This window comes from Passer montanus, unplaced genomic scaffold, assembly GCF_014805655.1.
Source record: "Passer montanus isolate IOZ18808 unplaced genomic scaffold, ASM1480565v1 scaffold1, whole genome shotgun sequence".
Classification (NCBI taxonomy): Eukaryota; Metazoa; Chordata; class Aves; order Passeriformes; family Passeridae; genus Passer; species Passer montanus.
In genome coordinates this window covers 14,682,885-14,704,529 of record NW_024356504.1, presented here as the reverse complement: position 1 = coordinate 14,704,529, position 21,645 = coordinate 14,682,885, and the positions used below count along the sequence as shown (strand labels likewise).

At 44.5% G+C, this 21,645-nt stretch overlaps 1 protein-coding gene across 21 annotated transcripts in view; it reads right to left on the bottom strand.

Annotated features, from left to right (window-relative positions):
• The window catches only part of BIN1 (bridging integrator 1), a 92,646-nt gene that overhangs the window by 48,032 nt on the left and 22,969 nt on the right, over positions 1-21,645 (bottom strand). For all 21 annotated transcript variants that reach the window (XM_039698517.1, XM_039698534.1, XM_039698552.1 and 18 more), the window contains exons 2-4: positions 7,136-7,216; positions 1,772-1,826; positions 1,143-1,237 (exon numbers count right to left, since the gene is read on the bottom strand). In XM_039698517.1, coding sequence (XP_039554451.1) covers positions 1,143-1,237; positions 1,772-1,826; positions 7,136-7,216 — 231 coding nt within the window. The remainder of the gene's footprint in view (positions 1-1,142; positions 1,238-1,771; positions 1,827-7,135; positions 7,217-21,645) is intronic.

Genomic DNA, 21,645 nt, shown 5'->3' with positions numbered 1-21,645 from the left:
CCCTTTGAAATTTTCTAAAGGGTCAGGAAAGCTGGAAATATTCTTGCAGACCCAAAGGGTAGCTACAGTTAGTTCTCGGGATTCATGTCCCCTTTGATCTCTCCGGCTGAAATTTTCTAAAGGGTCAATCTCTCAAGAGGCACCACAGTGGCTCAGGAAAAAAAAACAAGGCCAACAGAGAGTGTGAAGTCAAACCAACTGAAATACAACTCCATTATTTACTGCAACAGCACTTCCTAATGCAAAGTTTCCGTGTCAATGAAAAAACTGACCTGAAAACGTTCAGATTTTGTTTGAATTATCTGCTTTGAAGTCATTATTTTCTGGGCAAGATACAGATGTTATTTCAGGTGAGATTTTCTGCAGGAGAAAGGAGGAGAAGAGAAGAATCCTCCTCCTGCTCTCCTGTCAGTTCCTTCACCACTTCTCCAATGGCACAGACAGCTGCAGATAATCCCAGTCCTGCAGCCTCATGGCAAATGAATGCAGAGAGCTGAACTGCCACAGCTGCTGCTCAGCAGAACAGCTGAGCATGAGAGCAGAGGGTGCTGCCTCCAGCTGGACCCACCCCAGGCACAGGCCAAGGGGATCCACGCTGCCAAATGTTTCTGAGCTCCACAGAAAACACCTGGGCAAGCTGCACAGGCATCACCTCGCCAAGGGATGACAACACCAGCAGTCTGGGGTGACACATGGCTCAGCCAGACAAGGGAACAACTGGAACAAGACAGCTGGTGGTACAGCCATGAGGGGTTGTGGCAGCTACACAACTGGCTGCTCTGACTGCTTTAGCCATCGTTTTATCTGCCTCTTTCTCTTACACAGAACATAAGCAGTACACCCAGCTGCCCTACTGAGTTCTGTTGGAATCCTCTGTCCCCATTTAGCCACTCAGGGGAAACAAGCAGCCTCTGGGCATAAGTGTACAGTTCTGGGTAATGTACAAGCACCTGGCAACAATCTCCTACAAAAATACTGGCCACATCCTTCCAGCCTTCCTTTCTTCACAGTGCTGAGTTTGTCTCCAATTCTTCTGCAAAGTCATATGCCTGAAGAAATGTGGTGCACAGACACAGCTTCCAAAGCTCATCTCTGCTGACAGAGCAAGTCTGGACATCCCCACATCCTGGCCAAAGTCTTACCTCTGCTATTTTATTTGTGTCATCTCTCCCAGGCCAATCTGGCTCATAAACTTCCTGCAAACACTCTGTCAGCTTCTTGGAGGCCTCGTGCATAGCTAGGAAAGAAGAGGGAACTGTTCAGACAAAGAAGAAAATAATGTGTTCCTCACAACTTAACCTTTATCCTCAGGAATGGAGGCACAGGAACATTAAAACCGATGCTGAGCTCTTCCTTACTAAATGTCCGACCCTTGATGACACAAAGATGGAAGGAGATAACCTTTATCCTCAGGAATGGAGGCACAGGAACATTAAAACAGATGCTGAGCTCTTCCTTACTAAATGTCTGACCCTTGATGACACAAAGATGCAAGGAGGGAGAAAGGAACCAAGGGTGCAATTGCATCAAGCCTTTTGTGTTCATCCTCCTCTAGAAGAACAGTGAAGGTCCATCTGCTAAGACACCACCACATGTTTGGCATTAAAGCACAACCCCATTCCCAGATGGTCCCAAGGGATTCTGAAAGCTCCCCCACCTGACAAAGCTGCAACTCATGCCTGGGGAAACACCAGGGAGGGGAAGGCTGCAGAAACCTCACTGTGGAGGTAAGCACTGGAGGGGAACAAACCTCTGCTCGTGCAGACCTTACCTTTGACAGAAGCCAAGTAAGTTCGGAGGTCCTTCTGCAGCCTCGTGCCTTCGGACTGTGAACAGAAGGATCATCAGTTATTCTCTCAGCTAAAGAGAGAGTGTAAGCACTCAAGCAATTCTAATTAAAGAAAACTGGTCTTGCAGACAGGCTACACTCCAGTCCTATGATCACATGAAACTCCAAGCTATCACAATTTTTGTATTTTTTAGCTCTTTGTTCTAGGAACTTCTAGGATTTTTGCAGCAAATGTAATCATAACTCATCTCCTCCTGTACTCTTTGGGTCAGTTCCCAATACTTCCCCAGTTTTTTAGCTCTTTGTTCTAGGAACTTCTAGGATTTTTGCAGCAAATGAAATCATAACTCCTCTCCTCCTGTACTCTCTTTGGGTCCGTTCCCAACACTTCCCCAAACCAGAAGACTTTGTTTGTAAAACTGGCCAGCTTTTTCCAATCCCTCATTTCCTTTGCTGATGGCAGTAGGAAAAGAACAAATGTGAACTCATCCAGAACTTTCGAGGCATGGAAAACAATTTGGGCCATGCTGCTGGAAGCAGATGGATTTCTCACAAAACTGTGCTATCACTGCCACTTGAACAGCTGGGCAGATTTAGCCACTGCTTAGAGAGCACAGCTGCACTGGGAGCACAAAGGATCTCAGCACGAGCTCAGTTGAGACAAGAGGTGCCTGCGTGGTGGGGAGAGCTGATGGAAAACATCTGCTTTTGAAGTCAGTAGCTCTGAGGCAGCTGTTGAAGATGTCCTGTGAGCTCCCTGTCTCTGGTGTTGGCTTCAGCTGTCCAAATTCATTATGCTGGAGTGCCCTTCAATGGGGCATAAACTGGGAAGGAGGAAGAATGACAGCAGGCTGTGAGGGGCAGTGGTCTCTTTTCTGCATTCTTGTTTTGCAAAAGATATCACAGTCCCACCAGTGGATACATTATCATCCTGCATCTGTATAATTTTTAACAATAACTAAATTTCAACTCACTATTTGGAGGTTATCAAAAACTATCAGCAGGGAAGGTCCTCTGCAGAACTTGCCCACTACACACTTGGGCACTGCAATGTCTGGAGCAGTAACATTCAAAACTGTAGCATCTAAAATCAGAAGCCACTTCTAAAATTGTGTCCATGCATCCCCTAATCCAGTCACACAGCAAATGACACAAGCCAAACTCTGAACTCTTCAAGTCTCAATACCCAGTTCCAAGGCTTCAGCTGTCCAAATTCATTATGCTGGGGTGCCTTTCAATGGGGCACAAACTGGGAAGGAGGAAGAATGACAGCCATGGATCAGAAAACCAGCAACACAATTAAATGTCTAATCAATATTTTTACATAGATCACCTGGAAAACCTACAAATCAGGTCTGAAAACTGGAGCATGCAATTGCAGCAATGCAGAACCAGCCTTCTGTGTTCTCCAGGATCCTCACCAATGGTGCTGCGTCCTGCAGGTGCAGTGGTCTCAGTCACCTCTTGCTGATGTTTAAACTCAGCTGATCTCTGTCATTATGGAGTTACCTAAGTCTCCTAAAAGTACTGAGCCTGACAGAGAGAGTGAACAGACTTGACAGCCTGTAAGATCTGCAAGCAGAAAGATTTTCAATGAGAGACCCATGTTCAGAGTTTTGCTCTGAATCCTGTTTTCCCAGCTCCCCTGGGTACCTGTGGTTCCTGTCCAGTTCCCTCTCTGGCATCTCCGTAGATTTTTTTCTTGTCCACTAGTAAAGCAGCTCCCTTGCCACAAAGGCTTTTTTTAAATTATTTTAAGCATTAATGTTTTCCCATAAACTTTGGGGTAACTTTAAGACCATGGTTTTCTCTCTATGCATGCAGCACCTGCTTTATTCAAGCAGCCTATAGTGAGCTGTCAGGTACTGCCACAATTCTGCATAAATCAGAGAATCATTAAGGCTGGAAAATACTTCCAAGATCCCCAAGGCCAAACTTGGACTGAATATCACCATGCCCACTAAACCAGTGCCATGTAAATGTACTTTCCCAATACTTCCAGGGATGGCTTCTCAGAGGAGCCTGTTCCATGCTCCCTCCAAAATACCTCCCAGAATGCAGCTAGAACTGTCAAGTACTATACAAAACAGAAACTTTCAACAGTCTTGAGTGCACATTTAAAAGATGCTTCTTAAACCAAACAGTAAAAAAAATAGGGAAAAGAGCCAAATGGAATCAGAAAAACAAATCCACCTCTCAGTTATCAAAGAGTTGAAAGGTGTAGAGAGGGAAGTTACAGAGGTATGGCTCAATATGAAGATGCTTAAACACACAAGTGCCATCTTGTTTGAGCAGACACTGCCACACTTGCAATCACAGTGCACTCAAGCCCACGAGCCTACAACACAACAAAGTATAACATGAAGGCCAGATGGATATTTAAAAATAAAAGTGCTATGCTTGCAAAGCTGGAAGACCTCTCTCTCTTCCCAAAGACCTAATGAACCACCTATTACTTACAGCCCTGTGAAACAAAAACACAAAAGTGGTTTGATACCTTTCTATGCTTTCTTATCTTGAAACCAAGCCCTAGCTAAATATGTGATTTTCTGTAGAGCTGCTTCTTGGTAGTAGACAGGTTTCCTAAAACCCTTTTTCCCCATTCTTAAAAAGGAATTATTTCATCCTAATACTAGACTCCAACCCTTTTATATAACCAGTCTGGTTTTGCAGTTCTAGTGGGAAGGATTTTATTACCAGCAGGGATGTTTGACATCTGAGGGGGCAGGAGGTAATGTCCTGTTCCAGATTAGATTAATGCAGGCTGGAAGAACAGACTGTGTAATTACAGGGAGGAGAAGCACTGAAACAACAGCTGCAGGTAAGCCCCCACTCAGCAAAACTTGAGAACTGTTAAGACAGAGCACGAACAACTGGGGGGAAGCTCCACCTGGGGTACCACAGGGAGGCTGCTAAGCTTGTTTTGCCACACAGGGCTGAGTGTGAAAGGTTCTTGTCAGGGAAGAAACCCTCTCTCTGAGCTACTGACTGCAATGGGAACCCCCTCTGTGACAGCAAAAGTGCAGTCCCCACTGCCTGCCCTGCAGCATGTGTCAAAGTGGCCCAACACAGTCATTAGAGTCAGAGGAGCCTCTAATCAGCCAGTGAACAAGGTCACTGCCTGCTCACACCCTAGCCAGTTCCACAAGAGAGCAGCGCTGCTCTGTCACCAGCCTGCAGCAAAAGGTCAGCTTCCCTCCAGACTTCCATTCCCCACTGGAGCAGAGTTTGTAATGAAAGTTCACAGAAATCTCAAAGACAACTATGCTACACACACCTTATACATATAAAAATATAAAGAAGTGTGTATATACGTATATATAGCTGATTTTTTATTCCCCTAGCCCTCAGCTCTGGATATCCTAAGAATCCAGCTAACCCACACTCATGGTTTGCCCTGTAAAACAGGCACTGTCTACATTTATTTTAGTAATAGGGAAACTGAAGGCCTAAGCAAAACCAGAAGAACCCAAGCAGCAAATGCAGAGCAGCCTCCAGCTTCTTTGATTAACTATTTGGGAAATTTAGCTCATGGTCTGCTCCACAAAGCTGGAAAAAGAATTCAGATGTGAGGGATACAAGACGCAGTGCTTCTTCAACAGGCTCATCACTGCACCACTGGAACTCATGGCTTTGGAAATTGAAAAAGCCACCCCAGAGAGTCACATCTAGAAATCTGGATTTGAGGGGTTTTTTATTTCTCATTTATAAAGGTTATTTCTTAATTGCTTAAAAATTATACCCAAAAAGTCACATCTGGTAATGCCATGTTGTCAGAAAGCAGTTAAAATGTATTCTGCTGTGTACAAGAGAATATCATTGCTGGACATGCTACAGACATGCTGCATGAACTTCTGGAGCAATAGCCACTACTGCTGCCAAGAGAACAAGCATTGGTGTCCAGGAATCTGCAATCAGCTCTGGTTACATATAAGTCAAAGCCAGACTGAAGGATTTTCATTACATTCAGCTGTGGCAAATCCCTGCTCAGCTGGTTTTGCGACACAACCACATCTGCTGAGTCTCCACAGACATGATGCAGCTGCCACTAACAGCTCTAGAAAAAGGTCCTAAATGTGTCAAGCCACAAAAGAATAATATTTCTTCAGCACCACCTGAGCTAGGCTGTGTCACACATTTCCTGCCACAAAACAGAAGCAATGCTTCCCCAAACAACAAGCACCAGCAAAATCCAAAAGGTAACCGGTGTTTTCCCTTCTGGGAGGCTGAAGGTTCTAGGCTAGGCTGTGTCACACATTTCCTGCCACAAAACAGAAGCAATGCTTCAACAACAAGCACCGGCAAAATCCACAAGGTAACTGGTGTGTTCCCTTCTGGGAGGCTGAAGGTTCTATATAAAAAGTAAAACAAAGCACACCCAGTCGAAGATCGAAACCTACTGCTGTGGAAGTAGGAGGGTGGGGAAAAATTGCTACACTGTTAAAATATTTCTGTGCCCTAAAATATTGGGATGAGGCAGACACGCAGAAGAATAATGACTCAGGCCTGACACAGAGATTGTGCAAGTATGGGGAACAAGTCAGATTTAGGTTTTAGCCATAGAAGGATGTTCCTTTTTCACCATTTGCTTTCTTTGTCTCTTCTGCCCTACACTGTGCTTAGGAAACCGAAACTGCCTTGTTCCATTTTATTTTTTATTTCTTATCTGTTTCCCAACCTATCCCTCATTCAGGGACACAGTGTTGCTCTTATATCTCTGCTTCCACCAGAGCAGCAAAAATTACATTACAAAGCAGCTGCTAACTGAAGAAAGTGTTCTGTTTGAGCTATTATTAAAAATAATACTTGTTCTAGACCCAATTTTTTTTCCCTAAAACTGGGTCTAGAACAACTATTATTTTTACTGATCTCTTCACTCTTGTGCCCAGTGACAGGACTGAAGAAACAGGATAAAGCTGAGGCAGGGGAGATTTAGGTTGCATATCAAGAAAAGGTTCTTCACCCAGAGTGTGGCTGGGCACTGGGACAGGCTCCTCATGGAAGTGGCCACAGCACCAAGCCTGACAGAGTTCAGGAAGCATTTGGACAACGCTCTTGGGCCCATGGTTGACTCTTGGGGCGTCCTGCACAGGACCAGGAGTTGGACTTGATGATCCTGATGGGCCCCTTCCACCTCAGCACGTTCTATGATTGCCTCATTGATTCCATGAAAGGGACCCTGGAAGTCACAATGCCATTTCTTCTAAGTGAGAAGTTATGAGTTATGGGTCACTTCAATAAGCCTATGTTATTGTTTAATTTAACGGCCTTTAATTACACTGCAGGAGATGACTGGAGGCTAATACTGAAACCCAGGGTGCAATTACATATTGACAATTATCTTACCAGCTGTTTGTTGAAGTTTTGCACACACTGTTCAAATTGCTCATCTTTTGTTTCATCTGCTTTACCAAGTTTCTGAAGGACCTGCAGAGAAAGAGGAGAAAGGAAACTTCAAACACAGACACAGCAAAGCAGAGAAAAACAGTTGCACGTTTTTGGTCCTGAGGCCAAAGTTAAAAAGTCACCCTTATTGTTCTGCTCAAGATTTTCAGAATATTTTTCCATACAGTCATAGTTTGAAAACAGATTTACAGATTAATCAGGAAGAACTTGGACCTCTTACATTCTGCTGTACTGAAGAGCATGGCTGAGGCTTCTCTTTCACTGATGTAATGTTTTTTGCAGACAAGGCAACAGCAATCCAGTTATCTCCTGAACCAGCAAGACACAAACCACAAATCCCTAATATGCCCTGTGTTGTGCAGTTACACTTTTCCTGATTTAACACTCATGTCTAGTACAGACAGGGTGGGGTTCTGCTCCCAGAACCACTGGATTGGCCTCAAACACAGAGAGCTGTGCAGAGATCTCAGGGAGAGAGGGTGGCTGGAGCAGTGAAACTCCCACCTTCTTTCCACCTTTTCTCACTATGCACATGTTTGGCAAGAGCTGGCTGCTGAGAGCCACTGAGGACCTCACACCATTAATCTGTGTGACACTCAGTCCAAGTGTCACTTCTGAGAGTGTCAGCAGCCACCCCCCTGCACAGCACAGCTCCCACAGCCTGTAAAAAAATCCTTATCAGACTACTTCTCTTATCACCCTCCTCTCCTAGTTCCCTCTCCATGCAGCTAAGTGGATTGCTCCCAGGCTTAGAACAAAACAGCATTTCATGTTCTGGGCTGGCAGGTACATTCATCACAAGAAGTTTGGGCAAACCTGTGGAGGAGGGCAGCAGCTATTTGCCATGCCCCAAGCAACTCCAGCTGCAGGGAGACTGGGACCCTGTAGCTGGTAGGGCTGATTTCATCATCTCTCTGAATCAAAACTAAAACCTAACCATGCAAAAAAAAAAATTGAAAAAAGCCTTGTCTCACAGGGACAGTGAAACCAAAGAAAAGCCCTCCCAGTCCTCAGCCACAGGAGGTTTTGGTGAGCCAGAGGTGAGCTAGAAAGGGAGCACCTCAACAAGCAAGGCAGCCCTGTCTGGGAAAAGCATGAGGGGGCATGAAGAGACAGAAAGCATTGGAAAGCTGGAGTCCCCCTTGCTCTGCTGAGCACAGCAGAACAGCCCTTTACCCACAGACCCCGGTATAAGTTTCCCCCTTTTGAGGAAAAGGGGATTAAGGCAAAAAAAGCAGGTCCCTGTTACTGACACCAGATCCTCAGGCAGACCATCAGTAACTGTTCCCAGACTCTGAGGGACAGCCAGAGAGCCAAAAGTCACCCAAACCAGATTCCTCCAGTTGCCTTTGCTACCCATGGATCTTCTCAGAGAACACAGAATTTTTCCCCTTCAAGGCAGGGATCAGTCTTTCATAATTAGTCCCCAAAATGGAACTGAAAAGGATCATGCAACAGGATGTAGAAGAGAATATTTTCAATTTGAAGTGACCTACAATAATAATTTAGTTCAACTGGCCATGCACCTACTGGCCCACTCTCATGCTTTTTTATACTGTTGAGGTGAAGAACAGCTGTTATGCCTATTTGGCTAATCTCAGCTTCTCTCTTCCCCATACATGAATGGATATTCCCATCTCACCCCAACCACAGTAACTGACTGTAGTGGAAGATGTGAAAATCAATGCAAGTCATTCAGCATCCAGCTCCTAAATCCCTTATTTCAGCTGGGATTAAATGTCTAGGAGGGAATCACTGTTTTTCATTCTCCCTCTGTTCAACAGCTTCTCTTCACCTCCAGAAATTGCTGAGGTATTCCAGTGTCAGCAAAAGGAGGGAAAGGGACACACAAAGAGTGTCCCTTTTGTCACCAAGAGTTGAATCAAGGACCACCAGTTTTTTGAGTACAGCTTTCTACAGCTCAAATGCCAGCAGCAAACACTGCAGCCACAAATGCCTAATGTGCTTGGTAAATCTGTCTACACAGCAGGACATAGCATGAATATTCCCTTCTTCCTCACACACCAACCCTTGGCACATAAGAGCTTGTTGGAGAGAGAAGCAGCAATGTTGTTTGTACTGGCAGAGTCCTGTACACCAGACACTGGTGTCTCCTGTGCCCACCCACTCTAGCAGCAGCACTGCTGCTGAGGTTACACGTTCCTCTGCCATGCCAGCAAGAGACAAGGATTCAGTATGGCCTCATCCTTCTCATCAAGTGGTATCTCCTCCAGATTTTGTTCAGCTGCACTCCCCTAGGCTGTCAGATCTATGGAACAGGGGTTTCCCACCCGCTGGGTGACTTTCTAGGTATCCTAAGAGCAGGCACACCAATAGCACTCACCACTGATAACAATAAAGTATGCAAGCTGTAAATTCTAAAGCAGAATTTCCTTCTCACTCAATGTGCAGATCAATAAAATTACTGGAGATACAAAGGAGATTTTTACAGGGCAATGCATCTGTCTGGCTATTCAAAAGATGTGATGCTTTCAGGCCTGGAGGGAAGGGAAGGAGAGCATTTAACTGGGAGGAATCTGGAGTATGTCACCAGGGTCAAAGACTTAGAACAGCCTCAGTGCTTCCTGGTGTAAAACACTGAGCAGCACTCACAGACTATTCATTATGGAGCCACATGCCTGCTTCCATCATATCCATTTCCAGTTCTACAGCCCCTTGGGGAACATGCACACTTAGTCTGGGATCATCTGGCCAGCTGGGAAAATCTTGTTCCACTGTGCTGAGGGGCTCTGCACAATTCCTGTGAAACGCTGTGCAACGCAAAGAGCTCTAACTCCCAGCCTATCTCTAAGGAAAAAGCTCCTGCTGTAAGAGGAAAGCTCAGGCGAGGAGCAGCTCTGAATGAGGGGAAAAGAAGTACGAGGAAACCCTGTGTGATTCCACAGTGGTGACAAGGGGTGGGTGAAACAGATGACCTGGGGATGCCTGCAGAGAAATAAAGCAAGGAAAACAAAATCAGGTACAAGAGAAAGCCTGTGAGAAGTGAATTCCTGGCTACACACAAAAAAAAAAAGAAAAAATTCTTGCTTCCTACACTACTCCCCATGTGGTAGATGAAGGCTTGTGCCCCATGTCTGCTGGCCCTATGGGCAAACCCCACCACACAATAATCTCTTTTTTCACCTGCTATGATGCAGCAGAGAGGCCAGCCCTGGGCTGCAGCAGGACAGTGGTTATCTCCTCATAATGCTCTCCCCCATAACCAGATCTGCCCCACACCAAGAGCCCAGAGGTCAAACCCCAAGTCATCTGAGAGGCACAGAGGACGGCACCTCAATGCTGGCCCTCAAGCTCCCCCATCAAAGAGCTGTGCTGGCAAGTCATACTAACAAATCCCTCTGGACTCCCTGAACCCGGCACGATGGAGCAGCTGGCCCTGGGTGTGCTGCTGACTGCAGACATGTCTGTGCTCCCTGCTAATAACCCGTGAGCTCACAGGACAACTCCCCTCCCCAGGCTGGTGGGTGCCGTCATAGGTCAGGCTATTCCGGGTGAGCCGCGGCTGCTCCCTCCCTTCCCCTGCGCCAGGTTTTAATCCTCCAGCTCACTGCAAAGCCAGATAAAGTTGGGATGGAAACTTCAGGCTCTTTGATAGCTATTAATGGAGCAGATTTACCAGGGTAGGAGACAGGACTCCAGCGCAGCTCCCAAATCTCGGGGCGGATCAGAGATGGTGTGATGTGTCAGCTGCTGTCTGGCGGCAAACCGCACCAGAAGCGGGCATGGATCTGGCATTTAAAAGATTAAGGAGCAACCATGGCTTGGCTCTTTGGTCTGCCCTTGACCTCAGAAGTCCTGGCCATGCAGAAGGATAGAGACCATTTCAAGATAGTGCAAGATAGGGTGAAGGATGGAATACTTTGAATCCCACAGAACACCTTGTGAAATGGATTTCAGAGGAGGCTCTAGTGTTGCTGTGGGTTTCAGTCTTGATTTACTATGGTAGTAGTAAATTGGTTTACTATGATTTATTGATTTACAGTCTTGATTTACTGTGACAGGATGGGGCTGTCACCCTAGACAGTGTTTTTGGCCTCAGGCACCAGGTATCTTTTCCAGTGTTTGTCAGAAACCGGGTCTCTTCTAACAATTATAGCTAGACCTGCAAATGCTCTGCATACACTAAGACCAACAGGCACAGACCAGCTACTGTAGAATCTCCAAAGAGAGCCAAATTCTACCAATGGAGCCTCAGTCTTTCTTGCATTTGAACAAAAGCAACAAGCAAAACAAGGAAACTCAGAGTTCAACTGAAGTTTTAAAAGCAGTTTAAGAACTTAGAAGGCAAGATGCTATTAACAAATCAGTAAATAATCACATTCCTCTCATATCACAGATGTGTTTGTAATCTGTTGTTGTGGGCAGAATCATCTGCAGTAAACTCATAATTGCTACACTTTGAGAAGTAACACAGAAGAAGTGAAAGGGAAATATGAAAACCTTCATACCAGAGATGTGGCATTTGCTAACAATGGTCAGAGAAGTCAAGGTGTGAAACAGCTTTAAAAAGAGCAGCAAATTTGAACATTTGCTTTGGGCTATCCAAGTTGCAGGTTCTCCCCAAAGACCATTGGATTCACACAATGACTGATCATTACCTAAATATCACAACTTTGTACAACTCCAAAGCAAGCATCTTATCTGGCTGCAGTTTATCCTTTTTTTTCAGGTTTGTACAGGTGGAAATGTCCCTGAAGGGCAAGGCCCCACAATGATCAGCACGGGATCTCTGCTTCAAGCACTGGGCAGGAAGGGAATGGAGATCTGGACATCAGCCCTGTGACCACCAAATTCTGATACAGAGCAGCAATCCCCAGTAAGGACAAACACTTGCTGGCAGTGCAGCAGCTGTCAGCATCAAGAAGTACCAGACCCAACTAAAATGCAATTCTGCTTTGCTCAAAAAAGCAACTACAACCACATTTATGCTTTCTAATAAATATATGCCAGCTGCTTAATGCAGCCACAGTCCTCAGTCAACACTTTCCCTCGCTCCCTTTTGAAATATCAATGCCACAACACAACAAAAGCCCTGAAACTCCAAATATTCTCAACAAACCCCAGGTAGACTCATCATGTGAACCAATAACCTAGTAAAAGTCTACTTTCCATGGCATATGGGTCACCCAGGCCAAATACCAGTTTAGGGAATGCAAGTGATGAGCAGGAAGGCAATAAAATAAATGCATTTATTTTGTGGATCTCAAACAAAGCTAAATCTGGCTCTGAAACATCTGAATTTACAGTGGTCCAGCCCTGATGAAGGGCAAGTCACTAAGCCCACAGCCAGGGAACTTCAGCCCTACAAGTCCACATCTTATTCCCCCCATACTATAGAGAGGAGCTGCACTTACATCTTACTGAAATGGGCCCACTGCCCCTAAATCACTCCATCTCCTGACCTCTCCACCCCTTATCAACAACACCTCTGACTGTTACTGTGTCTGCCAACTCCAGTGCACAATCTCCAAGGTACCAAATGGGCACTGAGCCACTAACTACTGTGACTAATTTTGAATTGCAATAAATTGGCATGTGTCAATGGGTCAACTAGCAACAGAACAAATAGACCTTTGATCTCGGGCTGCTGCCTGTCATCCCATGGAAGACATTCTACTCGAAAGAGAAGAAGAAAATAGCGTCCCAGTCAGATGGAAAGCACAAAGCCATGTAACTTAATAAGGTACAAACAAAGGAAGTTTCATAAGCTTTTTTAAGCCTTGTTTCTTCTGTGCCCAGATGCAAAGTGACTTGTTCACTGAAGTAGATTTGTGCTCATGCAATACTTTGGTTATTGCATTCAGATGTAGGGAAAAAAGCAGGAGCAGCAGTGGGAATCTGCTCCCCCTCCAGCCCTCCCCAGGAGAAGGGCACGTCCTCCTGCCCTCCATGCCTGACTCCAGGCTCGTTTTAGGGACAGCCTGGCTTTCCTCATGCAAGCCTGACACAATTAAGTCTTTCTTTCAAACAACTGGACAAAAGAAGATGGGGGTGGAGAGGAAGAAACTCCAAACATATTAATGCTTAATTTTAAATTGAGGAAATTATTCCCATAGCTGAGCAATCACCAAGGCCCTTGGATCACCGGAAGATGGGAAAGGGCAATGTCAAACTTGGCACAGAGCAGTTCTTGTTTGCTTCTTACTTGCTAACAAGGTTCAATAGATCCCACAAAGACAGGACATTGCCTCTGCTACAGAGCCAAGTGTTGGGAAATGAGGGTCCAATACTGCATTTTGTTAGCAACTTCCTGAACAACCTGGAAAAGCCATGTCTAATGTCACACCCATCCAACTGTAAGGAGGTGTTTGGTCAGCATGTCACAGTCACCAAATTTATCTCCGGCATTTCCAGCTGGCAAATTGGAAAGAGGAACAGAGAGATGAGACATCCAGTTTTCAATGCTCAGCTCAAGGCACACTGAGTTTGATTTTCACAGGTGTCTCTGCAGTTAAACTACGTGAGAATTTGCATGCTTAGAGCCATATTCTAAAACACAAAGGACTAAAAAGACAATTTTCTGTACACATCCCCAAAATATGTTACCACTAGGAACTGAAATAATTAGGATAGATTGCATGAAAGTCCTTTGCTAATGACAGACTTTAAGACAAGCATCTCAACTGTGACTTAAGCCAGAATCTCACTGTGCAAAGGGGTCAGACATTGTAAGGCCTTTCCAAAGCTATTCTGTCCCAAATCCAGAAGATGACAGCTTCAATGAAGGCAAATCACTTCATCTCCAAACAAATACATCAAAGAGATCACATTCCTTTCTCCCTACAATACAAAGTGTAACATAAACCCAAGTGTGACTATATACTAACAACATGCACAGCCAAAGAAACAGCATGTATGTGTCAAAAAACCAGCACCTTCCCTAAATAGCACTATATTAAAATATTTCTGTAGGAGCCAGTCATGCTGCATTGCCTTGAAGGCTCATCTTAAGAATTCACCTCTGACAGCTGTTAAACAGCAGCCTCACCATGACCTGCACCTTCAGGACACACCTCTCAAGTTTAACATGACTCAGTGATCATATTATGATGCCTTTCACGCTTCACCCTTCTCCCTCACTCTGTAGTCAATACAGAAAAAAAAAAATCAAGTTCCAGTTTTCTCACTTAGAATTATTTCCTGGAAATTCTGCTTCCCTGTAACAGGCTCAAGAGAAAGTTCATGGCAACAAGTTTCACCAGGCTGAAGTCAGCATCTTAAAATACACAAGACTTCGGGTGTCCTAAGACTATAGGTGACCAAAATGAGAAGAATCAGGTATAACCCCAGTTTTTGGACATTCCTCCCACAGCTACCTCCATGGGTTTAGTGGATCTCAGGCTGTTCCTGCACCTGGAGCTCAAGACGCTGTCCTCCATGCTACTGTTGGAAAGCTCCTGACCTGCCAGGCTGGTCAAAATTGCTATACCCATAGGTAGAACCCTGTGCCCAAGATAAAAAGCCCTCTTGGACATGGGGCTAGAAGCCCAGTTAATCTTCTACCCTAGGAAAATGGCCAGGATTACTTTAATTTCCTTGGTTATCTCTTCTTCTCTTTCTACTGCTCTCGGAATATGCAACATCACCTGCTGATCCCACTCTGTCTCAGCAAAACCAAAGTGGCTGAGGACCCACATTAAAAGCATCTTTGTTTTTGGAGTAGAACCTACAACAGTTTCTCCCCAGGCCATTCCCACCCTACTGACAATACTCAATTTTTCCTGAAGCAGGTACCAAACACTTTACCTTCAACCTCCATGCTATGACCAAATCACTTACCTAAAATGGGCTTTGACATTTCCCTGCCTTAGTGCCACTCCCACTCTGGGAAGCCTTTGGTATCTGCTAACACAGTCTCTAACTGTGCAACCCTTTAAAAAAATTTCCTAGTGCTTTACATTATTGGAAGGCTCACTGCTACTTCCCACAGAACAAGGCTGCAGTATCTAGGTGGGATGGCTCGATCCTTGACTCCCCAGAACACAGCAGAGGCACTTGCGCAGGTCAGAACTCCAAACCAAAAGGAACAGTAAGTGCTGTACAGCTAATCTCTGCTGCTTCTAGTCTCATACAGACTCATTAAGGAAAAAGATAAAGATGACATTCAAGTGCACACAAAGCCCAGGGGCTCAGTCAATTTTTTGCAGCATCAGCTTTGGCAAAAAGCCTATAAATAATCAGCTCTTTGAAGAAATGGGCAAGCTCTATATGCACTCCCTTGCTTTTACTTCAGACAAGCACTTTCAGCGGGGAAAAAAAAAAGTTCATCTTTCTCTTGAATAGCTCCAGTTGAGTTCTAAAGGAAGAAAAAGAAAGTACAAACTTAAAAAACCAAAACCACAAACTCAAGAGCTCCCCAATATCACTGATATATTTAAAAGCTCCACCCCAAGCTCATTATTCCATCTAAAGTGTTAATCAAAGTAATTTTTTAAATAAAGAAAAGATAAAAGCCACAAATAGAATTGCTCCCTTAACAGTAGTATGTCCTGCATTTTTTATTAGCTGTCCTAGGAAAAGCTTAAAATTTGCTTGCAAGGATTTTTAAAACTGACAGTGTAAGAGCCTTCTTTTATTCAAGACCCTAAAGTAACACTGTCTCAGTGGTCAATAGTGAAAAGTCATTTCACTATTAGCAGGTTTTTTAACTCATATGACCAGTCCCCAGAGGTTCTTCCATCTAAGAACAGGTTGCCAAGCACAAGCTTTCTCCTTCCAGCAACAACTCCTGTGAACACATCTGCATCAAGCAGATTTGCTCTGTTAGATGGACCCTGAACTTGGAGATCTTTAGAAGGAAGATACCATGAAGAGATTAAGTCAAGACCACCTGGCTGGCCTGACAGCAAATGCTTTCATATTGGCAAAGAGCAGATCCAGAATGCTTCACCATTTTCTTCTAAATGCACAAGGTGAAGAACATTCACCACACCTGTGTCAGGTACAATACAAATGACATTTCTTGATTGCACCATTTGAGAAGAGGGCCCTTCCACATTTCACTGCCTACATCAGGTATGGATTTCCCAGCAGTGTGAAAGGAGATGCTGTCCCCATGCTACCAGTCACGTATGTTCCCACAGCAGTCAATGACAGGAGGAGTTCAGCTGCCCCTCTTCCCAAAGGATCACAACTATGTCCTCCACATAGAGCTGTACAGACTCCTCAAGTATCTTTTTCTTTCGTGGAAGAAGATGCCAAGAGCTGCTGAGAGCCCAGCTCAGCTGACATTGGCACAGGGCAGCAAGGGTGCTGTGCTGAGGTTCTGTCACACCAGCACCAGACAGCAGGGACTGCTGAGTGTCTGCATCTTGTGAGTTGGGCAAATGAAGCCAACATGAGAGAGGCACCTCAGGGTGCTTCTGCTTTTTTTTTGTTTTGCTGTTTTTTTAAAGAGAGAGGGCTCCTTCATATGCTAAAGCATCAGCAATTGTTTGCTAAATCCTTAAACATTGTACATGGCAAAGCACGCTGTGCTCTGGTTATCAACTCAGCCACTTCTGTCCTTCACAGTCTGCAGTTCTCAGATATCCAGATCTGGTTCAAGCTCAGCAGCTTTTATTTTTGACTGCAGTCTCAGAGCTCAGTTACCAGCCTTGGACAAGATGGCTCTGCTCAGCTTCATGCTGGAAGGGTGTCGACAGATGCTGAATATATTATGAACAAGTGGACATGAGCTGTCACTCCCTAAGGAGAAGAAAATGGCACACTGAGGAAATTTGGTCACTATAAATCAATTGGAGGGGGGTCTGTTAAAAGATCCTCAGATTGTTTTTATTCCTGCTGTGTACCATACATTCATCAACATTAAAACAGGTCCATGAAACAACACAGGAACAACAACTTAAAGCTAATGCAAAGTACTTCAAGGAGAGCATTATGCAGCTAGAAATGGCTCAAAACATCTCTTTATTTGATGGAGAGTGGTGGAAAGAAAAAGTATTTTCTCTTTTTTTTGTCCAAGCGAGGCAGTACCAATCATAGGTATCATTATAGATAGATATCATAGATATCTGTATCTATAGATGTAGGTATCTTTTCACTCATATCTTTATAGATGTCACATGAAATGTCTAGAGATTTTAGTACTATACCATACATAGCTACTGAAATAAGATTCATCAACCAGCAGAACTTGGTACCTTTCATTTACAGGAGTGTTGATGGACCAACTCTTCTTTCTCACCCTGGTAGTCCATGCCCCAAAAAATCCCAAATCCAGGCAACCAGGATTGCTGATTACAGCATCAGCACAGCTGCAAAAGCTTGGTCTGCTGAGCATCATCATTCATTGTATGCACCCTCAAGGCAGAAGGCTTTTCTTGTTCCAGATTTGTTTACAGGGGATCCCAGCCCTGGAACTTTACTCTTCAGAAGTGCAGCAGTGCTAATGCACCATCACACTAACAAGAATGAAACTGGACCATGTGTCCAGCTTAGCAAAGGGCAGAAGGGCTGCAAAGCACACATAACTGAAAATCCTCGAGTCTCCTACAGACAAAAGATGCAGCTCATGTCACAAATATCAAGTGACAATGGCTAACACTGCTAGCACTGCTTACATAGGTGTAGTTTTGCAAACTTGAGGAGCAAGGACTAAAAGAAATGGAAATAGAGGGTCAAGCTATGCATTGTGACAATGGCTAACACTGCTAGCACTGCTTACATAGGTGTAGTTTTGCAAAATTGAGGAGCAAGGACTAAAAGCTATGCATTAGCTCAGGACATTTCTGGCTCAGCCATCACTGGACAAGGATCTGCTCTTCTCTCCCTGTGCTACCAGTTGTTTGAAGACTCAAATAGACCACACTTCCCTCTGATAGTCCTCATCCTTCAAGGCCATCTCTGTTCTTTTGGTCTAGCCTGCCGTGGGAGGCAGGAGAATTTCTGTCTTGCAACAAGGATCATTAACAGAGACTCTTCTGAAAGAGTAACAGGGATGCAAGGCAAGAAATGAAATCTCAGCAGTCAGCTAAGATCACATGCTATTTCCAGATGGCTTATGGACATACACCCACAAGACATGTCATTAGCTGTGCACAGGTGGGGCCAAGGCTACCAGCCAACTCTAAGTTCAGCTTGCCCAGAAAACCCAAAACCACAGTGATACTGACAGCCCCAGAGTTATGAATATTTACCACACACTTCAGGAGAGCAAACCCAAAGTGCCAAAAAAGGTAATAATCTTTCAACACTCTGGTATCTTAAATGAGAATCTACAGCAACTAGTCCATGAAAATCCATGAAGGTTTAACATGTCCCTCTTTCACATTCAGCCATGGTTTGGAATTCCTGTTACATTTTCACTTGCAGGCAGCCTCCCTTGTTTTTGTATCTTATTAAGCACACACATGCAGACAAATACAAAATCACCACCTAAACTTAGACCGGAGAAGTTAAACCCAGTGACATTAACAGCAGAGTTAAGCCTTGGCTGGGAGGAGAACAAGTTTGTGTTACTGTCAGTCAAAACCAGGCAGAGACATATTGCTGTACCAAACACCATTGTCAGCTGTCTCCCCCAAAGCAAACACAGAGTCTATTCTCAGAATCCGAGAGCCTTTGCTGTGGCCATTAATAACCAGGGAACTGTCAACAACCTGCAGCTCTCCCAAAGCCCAGCTCCACATGCCTGCACTCAATGTTACAGCCTCACTTGGAAAAGCCTGAAATTTCAAGTGGATTCACAGGAAACAACGTTTATATATGAACAAATGAAGCTGCCCCTGGTTTCCAGAGCAGCACACATGAGTGGATTGAGCCAAGCATGGGCTCAGTTCACCTGCATCATCACTCAGGGGGTGTCACGAAGAGCCAGCACTTCCTCTGCACCATCCCAGCCACATCTTATTACAGAGTGACACAGAGCCAGCCTGGCACTCACAATCGCTCATCTCTCCAAAAGGGCTCACTGAGAATCCAAGATTCTCTAGGAAACTGGTGGATACTCAATAATCATGGAGAAAACCCCTTTGCTTTTATTTGATTTCAGCTTTGTGACACTGCTTGTGGACAAAACCAGGCCCACTCACTTTGTTTTGCATCTAGGATATGAGTGTAAAGAGGGGGATGTCTTGTTATATATTACAGACTTGAAATTTCCAATACAGACCTTTTAAAGCAGAGCAGAGGCAGTACCTATAAAAAAGTAGAGTAACCAGAAGGAAGATATGATTTGTGGCTTTCTGCACAGAGCAAAGCTGGGCAATACCTAAAGGAGGAGAGTTACATCCATTCCTCACCTTGGTCCCTAGGCATGTATATCTCTGGAACTACAGCCACCAGTGCCTGAGCACTCCCTGCCCACCACATTAGTTATATTTCTGTTTATCCACTAAAAAGCACCTGTATGTCTACAAACACCATCACCATTCTTTCAATCCTCTGTCATAATTAAAATTATACAAATATCAGTCAGAATCATACTGGTTGCTAAGACACCCACATGCCCATTGATGTCCCCCTGCTACTCTGTCCTGGCCTCCCTCTTGTTTGTGTTCTGTTCACCATCTTCACATGCTTTTTGTATACATCTAGGGCCACAGCTCTAGATGGCACCAGCTCCTGCAAGAGGAGTCAAGCACAGTTCTCACCTTCCCTGCACAGCTGACTTCACCCTCAGCACACTTTCAGAAGATGTTTAAGGGGCCTCTTGGAAATTCAGGGGTCAGTCTGGAGTTCTCTGTTCACTCCCACAAAAAATGTGCAAATCAAAGTCCTTTGCAAACCTCTTGAGTTGTTACAATGAAGATCCACAAAGTTCCTGTGCCCACATAATAAGCAAAAGGGGAAAGATGTAAAGTTACAAGGAGGACAAGTTACCTTGCCACAAATAAACTCCAAGTGCATTTTCATTATCAACCTAGGATCTCAGCTTGTAAAATAAAACTCCCATCACAGTATCTGATACGCAAAAGACACCCGGTATTTACATAGGTGTTTCTCATTTTAAAGATGGGATTAGCTTCATTTCAACATAAGGAAAACTCCAGAACCATTTCAAAGAAAAAACAAAACAAAACAAAACAAATAAACCCAGCACTCTTTAAATGTTTGTATTTATTAAAGTTGAGAGTTCCCACAGAAAACACTTGTCACTGAAGACCTGATTTTGTCAAAGGTTTCAGCCACAACATTTATCATGGTAATGAAAATGTCTTCATACCAACCCAGATACAGAAGATTAAAGACCACCTGGCTTGTTCTGTGAGTCATTTGGTGCTAATCTTGTTATACAGGCTAACAATAAAATCATAATGTCTGTCTGAAGCCCAAAGGCCTTGCTGACCTTCTGTGGTGAAAGCACACTTATTCCATTGCTAGCAGCACTACAAAAGGAAGGCTGGAACTGCCTTCAGTTGCTTTTATCTCCTCTTGCCCAAGAGTTTATTTGTAAAGGGTTACCAGGAGCCAGCAAGTCCAGATACAACTCAAGCTGTCTCTGGACCACATCAAGCCTATTTAACCACATCATTCCTGTTCAGACCTCATGCACATTCACTGCTGCCCACCTTTGGCTATGCCACTACCAACTGCACAGCTTTGTGAAGTCCCCTCTAACATTCAACACAGCCTGCAAGAACATCATCAGGACATCTTTATATCTAAAGTCACTTTATGGCATCTTTATGTCTAAATCTTCTATGCCAAGATTTCTGTATTTCACAAACTTTTTCTGGATTGCCTTTGAAGTAACAAGAGCCAGTCCCTTGAGATCCCACCTTACACGTCTTAAGTCACACACACAGAACAGAGAAGCCCCTGCCTGTATCCAAGAACATTCACATCCTCGCACATTACATTTCATACTCAACATGTTGAATTAACATTGCACTACCCTGGATGACCAGGAAGGATTCAAGTGCACAATTTGCTTAAGAAGTGGGACCAAGGAACCTCCTAACACATCTCTAGTCCCGGACTCACTCTGCAGCAGTACAGACACGTACATCCCAGCCTTGCAGCAACTCTGCCCTCAGAGCTGGCCAGGGTCCTTTTCTGTTCAGTGCTGGCTGTGCAATGCTGCTGCAAGACTCAATGGCACTGTGAAAAAGACAAAGAGCTGCCCGCACACAAACAGGAACAAGACCAAACTTGGCATAGTACACTTTCTAACTCCCACTTTGATGCAATACAACCCTGTCCAGTAACCAGGCAGTCTGTGTTCTGAGTTACTGCCAGTACAGGTCACCACCACAGTGACAAAAGCACCAAGCTGAGACCTGCAGGTAGATTCATCACTGTAGGAACACTTACATGCCAGCATTCCATTCAACTCATTCTGCTGCACAAAATTTACCATGATAGCCAAATAACAAGCTTTTGTGCTTCTGTCCCACAGGATACATTTAAATGCTTTGTTACAACAAACAGGACAAGTTATCTGTTCTAAAACCTGCCTCATTTAAACATTAACTGTCTCCAGACAG